This window comes from Varanus komodoensis, unplaced genomic scaffold (genome assembly GCF_004798865.1).
Source record: "Varanus komodoensis strain SLA01 unplaced genomic scaffold, ASM479886v1 scaffold103, whole genome shotgun sequence".
NCBI classification, from domain to species: domain Eukaryota; kingdom Metazoa; phylum Chordata; class Lepidosauria; order Squamata; family Varanidae; genus Varanus; species Varanus komodoensis.
The window spans coordinates 1,183,287-1,192,508 of NW_025335283.1; the positions used below are offsets into that span (position 1 = coordinate 1,183,287).

General features: G+C 57.8%; 1 protein-coding gene across 1 annotated transcript in view; it reads right to left on the reverse strand.

Annotated features, from left to right (window-relative positions):
• The window catches only part of GRIK3 (glutamate ionotropic receptor kainate type subunit 3), a 112,268-nt gene that overhangs the window by 86,475 nt on the left and 16,571 nt on the right, over window positions 1–9,222 (reverse strand). The window contains exons 3-4 of the mRNA XM_044419473.1: window positions 7,865–8,122; window positions 5,201–5,382 (exon numbers count right to left, since the gene is read on the reverse strand). Coding sequence (XP_044275408.1) covers window positions 5,201–5,382; window positions 7,865–8,122 — 440 coding nt within the window. The remainder of the gene's footprint in view (window positions 1–5,200; window positions 5,383–7,864; window positions 8,123–9,222) is intronic.

Below are 9,222 nucleotides of genomic sequence, written 5' to 3' on the forward strand. Positions count from 1 at the left end.
CAGCCCTCTCTCCCGCCTGTCCGCTCCCTCCTGGCCCCTCTGGCCCCTCTGGCCCCGCCCCCTTCCTCTCCGCTGCTCCTGGCCCCCTGCTTCCCTGCCAAGCCCCTGGCCACTCAGCCCTCTCTCCCGCCTGTCCGCTCCCTCCTGGCCCCTCTGGCCCCGCCCCTTCCTCTCCGCTGCTCCTGGCCCTCTGCTCCCCTGCCCAGCCCCTGCCTTGCCTTCGCCAGGCCGCTGGCCACTCAGCCCTCTCTCCCAGCCTCTGCCTCTGCTGCTCCGCCAAGAGGCAAAAGACTTGTGGCAAGTTCTTAAAGAGATGGGAGTACCAGATCATCTTATTTGTCTCTTGAGAAACCTATATGTGGGTCAAGAAGCAACACTGAAAACTGGACACGGAACCACTGATTGGTTCAAAATTGAGAAAGGAGTTCGGCAAGGCTGTATACTGTCACCCTGCCTATTTAACTTATATGCAGAGCACATCATGAGAGAGGCGGGCCTAGATGAATCACCAGTTGGAATTAAGATTGCTGGGAGAAATATCATCAACCTCAGATATGCAGATGATGCCACTCTCATGGCAGAAAGTGAAGAGGAACTAAAGAGCCTCTTGATGCAGGTGAAGGAGGAGAGCGCAAAAGTTGGCTTGAAACTCAACATTAAGAAAACTAAGATCATGGCATCTGGTCCTCTCACTTCCTGGCAAATAGATGGGGAAGAAATGGCGGTAGTGACAGATTTTATTTTCTTGGACTCCAAGATCACCGCAGATGGTGAATGCAGCCAAGAAATTAGAAGACACTTGCTCCTTGGGAGGAAAGCTATGGCAAATCTAGACAGCATACTAAAAGCAGAGACATCACCCTGTGGGCAAAAGTGCGTGTAGTCAAGGCTGTGGTTTTCCCAGTTGCAATGTATGGCTGTGAAAGTTGGACCATAAGGAAGGCTGAGCACAAAAGGATTGAGGCCTTTGAACTGTGGTGCTGGAGGAGACTCCTGCGAGTCCCTTGGACCACAAGGCGATCAAACCGGTCAGTCCTAGAGGAGATCGACCCTGACTGCTCTTTAGAAGGCCAGATCCTGAAGATGAAACTCAAATACTTTGGCCACCTAATGAGAAGGAAGGACTCCCTGGAGAAGAGCCTACTGCTGGGAACAATTCATGGCAAAAGAAGGGGACAGCAGAGAATGAGGTGGCTGGATGGAGTCACTGGAGCAGTTGGTGTGAGCTTGAGTGGACTCTGGAGGATGGTGGAGGACAGGAAGGCCTGGAGGAATATTGTCCATAGGGTCACGATGAGTCAGGCACGACTTCACGAGTAACATAACATAAATAGAAGTATTACTTCCAAATCCCAAGACACAGTAGTTCCCCTACACTCCTCAGTAGTCAGACCTCAACTGGAATACCAGGCATCAAGATTTAAGAAAGATGCAGAAAAGTTAGAGAAAGGCAACAAGAATGACCCAGGGTTTGCAAACACTGCCGTGTAAGGAGACACTGAGAGAACTGGGCATGCTCAGCCTTGAGCAGAGAAGACTGAGGGGAGACATGATATCCCTCTAGAAGTACCTCAAAGGCTGTCCCAAAGGGGAAGGTCAGGATCTCTTCTCGCTGATGCCGGAGTGCAGGACACGGAATAATCAATTCAAGTTGCAAGAACCCAGATTCAGGCTGGACATCAGGAAAAGCTTCCTCATTGTCAGAGCAAGACGACAGTGGAACTAGCTGCCTGGGGAGGTGGTGGGCTCTCCCACACCGGGGACATTCAAGGCGAAACTGGGCAGCCATCTGGGTGGGATGGTGTGAATGGGTGTCCTGCCACAGCAGGGGGGTGGACCCAATGACCTTCATGACCCCTTCCAAGTGCACTGTCCCATGATTCCTTCCATTGCTAGCCTGCTAGTCCTAAGATGTGGCTTCAATTAAACCTTCTCTGTTGTTCACAACAGCAGACGCAAGGCTGGAGAGCAGAAGGGGGAGCAGGCAACAGGGTCAGAACGCCAGAACAACGCTGGTTTGGCAAAGCTGCACTTAAAACCATGTTAGCCGAGGACCTGCTGGGGGCGGGGGATCCAACACCTGTCTTAAGCAAAGGTACAGCCGGTAGCGACAGATGTTGCACAACCAGCAAGCAGATGAGTTCAGAAAGGGCAACCAACAGCCGAGTGCCCCGGCTCTCCTGTGCCGGGGGTGGGGGGGCAGGGTCTCTGGTTCTTCATGCATCAGCTGCTCCTGATGTCAAACAAGAGGTGCAGGGGCTTAAATTTTCCTGGCTGCCTTCTCCACTGTTGCCAGTACAGAGACCTCAGTTTAAGGTTACACAATGGCTTGGGGGAAGGCACCTTGCATCTGCGTTCCTTGCATGAGTCAGTGATCCCACTTTTCTTTGTTAGGGATCTATGTGTTCCCGACAATAATTTAGAAATCCAAAAGCATTTTGGGATTTAGCCATGGCTAATATGAGTGGAACGCAGATTGAGTAGCTTGGATTTTCACTTTCCCTATGCAATCCAGATGAGAATTCTAAAGACAAAAACAGAGCATCAGTTATCATGCATTAATTTGAAACTGAGATGTTTCACCTGAGAAAAGTTATTTACATCTTACTCAGGAAAAGTTTTACAAATATACCGATTGCTTGTTGAGAGAAAATTTGGGGAAGCCAACACGGGGTATTTCCAGACAGGCTGGGGGGTGGGGACAAACCTGTCCTAAACTTCTGCTCTTCAAGATGGAAATAGTTTCTTCTCCTTCCTGATGTATGCAAAATAAACGTTCTTTTTCAAAGCTCTCATTTGAAAGGAAGCCCGTGTCCTCAGAGATGTTCTAGAACCCTGGCCCAGCAAGCTGAGCGCCCATACGGCTTTTCCTCCTCCTTAAAAGTACAAGTCTCAGATCAGTCCACACACAAGTGGCGGGCAAGCGACACATGATCCCTGTGCCCACCTACAAGAGGGACCCCCCCAGGGTCTCCCAGGCTGCTCACGGCCCTCCCCTCCCCAGCGCAGTCTCCTTCAGCAGGGAATGGAGCAGACGGCCCAGCAACCTCCACGGGGGCTTCCCATGTGGGAAGAGTGCCGCTCCGGTGAGCATGTGGCCCCCCTTCCGGAAGCTTGCTGCCATCTATCTGGCAACGGAGCCCACGGATGGCCTGGCCAGCAGCGACGCTGGAGAAATCTGGCACATATGCCACTGAATTAAGATTCCCGTGAATTTGGCCTGAAGATTCTGCAGTGGAGTGACTTCTCTCAAGTCACCTGGATGCTGAAGACTCGGGGACACCAACACAGATGTGCACATGCACAACTGCACAAACACGCATCCGCAAATGCATGCAATAAGCATACAAAACATCTGATTCTGGCAGGGAGCAGAGAGCAGAACAAAAGATGCCAGACCATCTGCAAAGCGCAGATGGAATGGATTTAGCCAAGGCTGCTGAGACGGCAGCCGGCTCTTGTCTGCGTGGAAAGCCCCGCAGACAGAACACCGCTCTGCATCTGCTGGGGGCTCTTCCTCTGGCCCTTTCCCACCCCTCCCAACAGAATTCAAATACCTCCAATCCCAACCTTTCCTTTCTGAGATCCACAGCTAGAGGACGTTAGATATTTGGAGACCCAGCCGACCTCTCCCCAGACTCTTCCCCAGGCGGAAGGGCCACAGCCCGCTTTTCCTCCAAGCCGCTAGGCTCACCATCCACTCGCCATCCCCAGCCCAGCCAGGCACCAGCGCACAGCCTCCCTGTCCTCTGCCCCAGCGCTGTGCACCATTCGGGCTGCCAACTCACACAGGACACCTTTGAGGCAGGAAAGGTGCGTGTCACACAACCAGACTGGCAACCCCATTTGTGGAGTGTTTGCTCAGGAAAAAAGGCTGCGGGGGTGGACCTGATCGCCCTCTGTGGCGTTGGGCGCGGAGTGCAGGACGCGGGCAGAGGTCAGAAACACAGGAGCAGGCCGAGTCAGAAGGGGCTGTTGACCAGCACCCCGAGGTCCCTTTCACAAGTGCCGCTCTCCAGCCATTTGTCTCCATCCTGTCCCTGTGGCACCTATCACCCCTTGGCAGGGGCTCCCAGGCTGGGCCTCCTGCGCAGGCCGGTCCCCCAGGGGACCCGCAGGCTCAGCCTGCTGAAGCGGAGGAACCTGATTCCTCAACCCCAGATCTGCACCAGGCGATGGAGGGGGTGGCTCTGCCTCCCGTGGGGGACAGGCCTCCATGTCTCCCTGGCTGGTCCCTGGGGGCCGCTTCCTCTTCTTGCTGCCCAGAAAGGGGCTGATCCCAGATGGCCTGGGGGACCCCCAGGCAGCACCCAGGAGCTGCTCCCCCCCCCACGGGGAAGTGTTGACATCCTCCAGGCCCCCACCATCCCCTCGAGGAGGGACACCGACGTGCCTTCCAACATCTCCTGGGGACGTGGGCAAACGTGGCACAGAAGCCACAGGTGGTTGCAACACCGGCCACGGCCTTCTTCTGGTCTGGCAGAGGCCACCCCACAGCGAGTCTGATAGCTCCTCCCGCCCCCCGACTTGCCTTGCCTGCCCTGCCCCGCCCCACTTGAGGCTCGTGGCACCCTGCTCCGCGGGGAAGGCAGGTCCACGGGGAAGGGCACCCCAGGCCACTCAGGGGTAGCTAAGGGGATGGTGCAACAAGGACGGTGCCCTGCCGCACCTCCGGTCAGCGCCTGCGGTCAGTGCCGCCAACATCCATGCAGGGCCCACAGGGGGCCTCGTGGGCAGCCAGTGCCCCGCCCCGCCCTCAGCCAGCCAGCCAGCCCGCCCGCCCGCCCTCCATAGACTTGCTACCCACCGAATCAACCCACAGGTCCTCTCAGCCCTTTTGCTTGGCCAGAGCTGCACTGGTCCAGTGCACCTCCCGGCTCCCCGCTCCCCTTCCCCGGCTCCCTTGCCGCTCTCCCGCACTCCCTGCGCTCTGCTGCGGCCTCCACACCCAGGCTCCAAAGGCCTCTCAGTGGCTGTGCTGGGCCCAAAGTAGGATTTCCCCTCCCTCTCCCTCTCCCATACAAGTGGAAGTCAGGGACCTTCAGGGAGCGACCGACGGACATTCTGCCCAGCCAGGCAAAAGGCACGATCCACGTGGCCAGAGCAAGGCTGCGAGCTCGGGCCATGCGCAAGTGGCCGCAGGCACAGCGCATGCCTCACACTCCCCAACACGCGGCTCCCACATGCGCAGAATGCCCACCTGCCTGAGGATGTGTACCGCCATTGTGTGGGTGCAGTCGAAGATGATCCGGAACTCCCGCCCCCGCTTCATCTCCTTGAGCAAGGGCCGGGCGTCCTCTGTGTCGAGGGGCAGCTGGCGGATTTTCAAGCGGATGTTGTATCTGGACGGCGCCATGATCAGCTCTTGCAGCCGGATGAGGCCTTTGGGAAAGCAAGGAAGAGCACAGAGTCCTCAGCACAGCCGGGCACAGGCGTCCCCGCCCCAACCAAGAGCCCTTTTACCCCAGAAGGGAATGCTCATGCTCCCCTGCAGCCAGCGGTAGGTGGCGATGAGCGTGTGGGGCAGAAGCCCTCCCGGCACAGCTTCCTCCCCACAGGCAAGCCTCTCCTTCTGCGGCCCCTCATGCCTGGCCCTGGCCTGATCCACAGTGTGTCTGGGCTATAGGCCCATCTGCCCCAGCTGGCAAGCTCCATGGGGAGTCGCCACCAGGAAAGCGGGGAGAGAAGGGGGGCTTCCTGGAGGGCACCAGGCTTGGGGAGGCCACCCAATTTAGGAGAGTGGGCACCACTTGCATCAAGGCAGAGGGCAGGCAGCCGGAAGGGCAGCGCCAACCCTGCCTTGCACCCAGAAAGCAGGCTCGGTAGTGGTGACCTTCCAGCATCCCGGCTCCCGGCTCCAGCCTCCTCTCCTCCAAGCGCCACTGCCACGAGCGCATGAGATGATGCCTCACGGCAGCAAGCGCTGCAGCCCGGGAGCGGCAGGCTCCCACGTGGAGGCCGCTTCTGTGCGGACAGCGGAAACGGAGCAGGTCGCCTCCCCTGGGGAATCTCCCCTGGCCCTCGGCCTCGCCTCCTGAGCAGGCCCACGGCTGGCGGCTCCACCGCTAGCTCAGCGGGCCCCTGGGCTCCTCTTCTGCAAGCCGACATCCCCACTAGGCAATGGAGCTGTGGATGGTTAATTAGCCCTCAGGAAGCTGCAGTGTGTGCCGGCTGCCATTACAAAGACGCCCCCCCACACCAAGGGCCGTTGTGTCATGCAGACCTGGCTGCCACACCACCCTACAACAGGCTGCGGGTGATGTGCCAGTTGTGAGCCCCACAACAACCTGCACCACCCGCACCCGCATGGCAGGAGAACTCGGCTGGCGGCTGCATGTCCGCAAGGGGGGCCACCTGCGGGAACGTGGCCCTCACAGGCTGCCGTCCGCTGGGCGCACAGTGCAGCTCTGCCTGCAGGTTCAGTGCCAGCGCTCCAGACGGTGCCGGGCAAGGAGATCACGGGCGTGGAATCACAGGAAGCTGCACTTCCAAGGTCAGATGGGCTTGACATTTCTGACAAATTGATTTCTTGGAGCTAATTAATTCCACTGTCAGGAGCACACAGAACTGCCTGCTATTACGATATTGCACTGGCCAGAAATCCCCTGCAGCAAACAAGCCAGCCCAGTCCAATGCCTGGCTACCTCGGCAGAGCGCTCGGCGGTGCCTGGGGGCGGGTGGGGGGGACCTTACAGCACCCGCACGCAGAAGCGCTTTTTCCTCTCTCGAGTGAGCAAGGGAGGATGCGGCTGTGGCAAAGGATCGGCCCTTCCGAATGGCGCCGCCGCCCGTCATTCAGCGCAGAGCACATTCAGCCTCCGACCCCAGCCCAGCGCTGGCAGTGCAAGCAGCAGGGGCCAAGCTACAGGCTGCTCGGTGCATGCGGCCCCTGCCCTTCAGGGCGTCCCTGCACTGACGGAGGCAGCGATGGGCAGAGGCGGCAAAGCCACCCGCGGTTTGCTGCCAAAGTCCAGCAGGGAATGGCGGCGTGGCTGGACAGGTGAGGCTCCCCTGCCCGAGAGCCTGGAGAGAAAGAGCACATACACCGCCTCTCATCTTCAGGATCAACAGTCGACGGAGCAGGTGGGGGAACAGGCCTCTGTCCACCGGGGATCGGGGTCTGAATGCTTGGTTTTCCAAGTCTGGGTCCGGATCCTGGGCGGACAGTCACACTGGTGGTGCTGAGCTGTGGCTGGTTCATCTTCTCCTCCACCTCCCCACCTCGTCAGCGCCAGCTGCGGCGCGAGCTCCAAACCCTCCTGCTCGTGCTGGGAACAGGTGTGCCAGTGCAGGTGGGAGAGGCACTTCCTTCACCTCCATCTCAGTAAACTGCCATTTTCCCCGACTGGGAAACAGCTGGGCTAGCAAGACCAGCCAGTGGTCTGGCTTGGTGTCCTGAAGCGGTTTCAGGCAGTCAGTTGGCCAGAGAGACGCAGTTTAGATCCACAGTGGCACTTTGGCAGAGATGCGCTGTGGGAGGCTGGGACCCATCTTTTGCCAGGAAGCGGAGGTTGTGGTGCGCAAGAGAAGGAGAGGGTGGACTGATTAAGGAAAAGGGAATCCCATGGCGGCAGTCAAGCCTTCCCAGTGACATTGCTGAGTTCAGCTCGCACAGCTGCCAGTGCAATTTTAGATTATGTAGAAAGCACCCATTTCACAATGTTTTCTGGCCACTCTGAAGTAATCTGGGAAACATTACTTATAAACTGCTTTTCTGCCCATCAAGGCCCTCAAAGTGAGAAACTGAAAGTTCAATGCAATAAAATCACAACAGAACAAAGGCAGAAACAAAACTTTCTTTGCACAATATTGAAACGCACACTGCTAAATTTTGCAGGCAGGTGGGGCGGTCAAGGGCACTTACCTGTGCTGTCATCGTACACCACAGTGGCTGACCTCCACTTCAGGTACTGTACAAGGTCCAGGATGGCGTGGCTGAGGGAGGCATAGTCCGGGTAGAGGTTGACATAGAACGTGTCCTTATTGTCCAGAGGGTGATGCTTCCAGCGCAGCTGTATGTGGGGGACTTCCAGGGCATTGCAAATGGACTGGACTGCGTTGGTGCAGGAGCCCTGCGAAGGGCCAAATATTGCTACCACACCCAGGGCGAGCTGGTCGCAGGCTGCAATGGAAGGATCGAAGGTGTCAGTCAGGCCCGTGCGGGAGGCGAGGAGCACGCGGGGACGCCGACACCACACGGGCAGTTCGTGCGGCGGGACTGAGGTGCCGCGAATGCACCCGCGCTCGTCTGCATGGAAGGAAGCAGCATGCGATCGCCACACGTTTTCGTCTAGCCAGTAGGCATCCCCACCCTCAGTGATTTCCTTCCCGCCTGCCTTTCTGCCCGCCTGTTGTCTGTCCCTCAGTGTTTCCATACTTGGCATTCCATTCTATTATCAATGACTGTGCCGTTCTTGTCTTCAGAGTAGTTGCTGCTGACCGGCGCACGCCTCGGCTCTTCCATTTTCCGTGTGCCCCTCCCTCTCCCACGTCCCGCTCATCTTCATACTCTGTTACAGCAGGCAGTGGTTTTCGACCTTTCCGCAGCTGCGGACTGGTGGAAACAGGAAAACCGCCTCGGGGACCACAGAGGCAGGAACAAAAAGCACCAGACACAAAACAGAAACCCAGAAACAGAGCAAGTCAGAAAGGACCTCCTGGGCCATCTAGTCTGACCCCTGGCTCCAGCCGGCTCCACTAACGACATGCCTATAGAAAGACATTATTCTGTGCATTAATTTCCAAATGCGATACCAGAAAGAAAGAAAGAGGGAGGGAGGGAGGGAGGGGAAAATTCTCCAAAACAACCAGAAACTGAGCAACAACAAATGCCAAGAAAAGAACAAAATACAGAAATCAGCACGGTGTGGCTCCCAGCCAGTTCCCACGGAGCCGACTCTCCCCCCTTGCCCCCGCCGTGGCACCGCTGCACCCCCGTGAGCATGATGCCAGCTGAGGAAGAGGCGGTGGAGCAGAGCGAGTCCTTGCACTGGTCCGTGGCCAGCGGGGTGCAGCCCCTCCGCCCCCCCCCCCCACGGACCAGCGATGGTCCACTGACCGGTGGTTGAAAACCACGGACTTAGCCACTGATTGGGCGCATGTTACACGACCGGGAAGGCTCTGACCAAGGTAAGCGGGAGGAATTACCTCCATGTGCTCCCACCTTGGGGAGTGCTGCCTCCAGTTATAAAGGGACAGGGACAGGACACCCCCCCCCCCCCC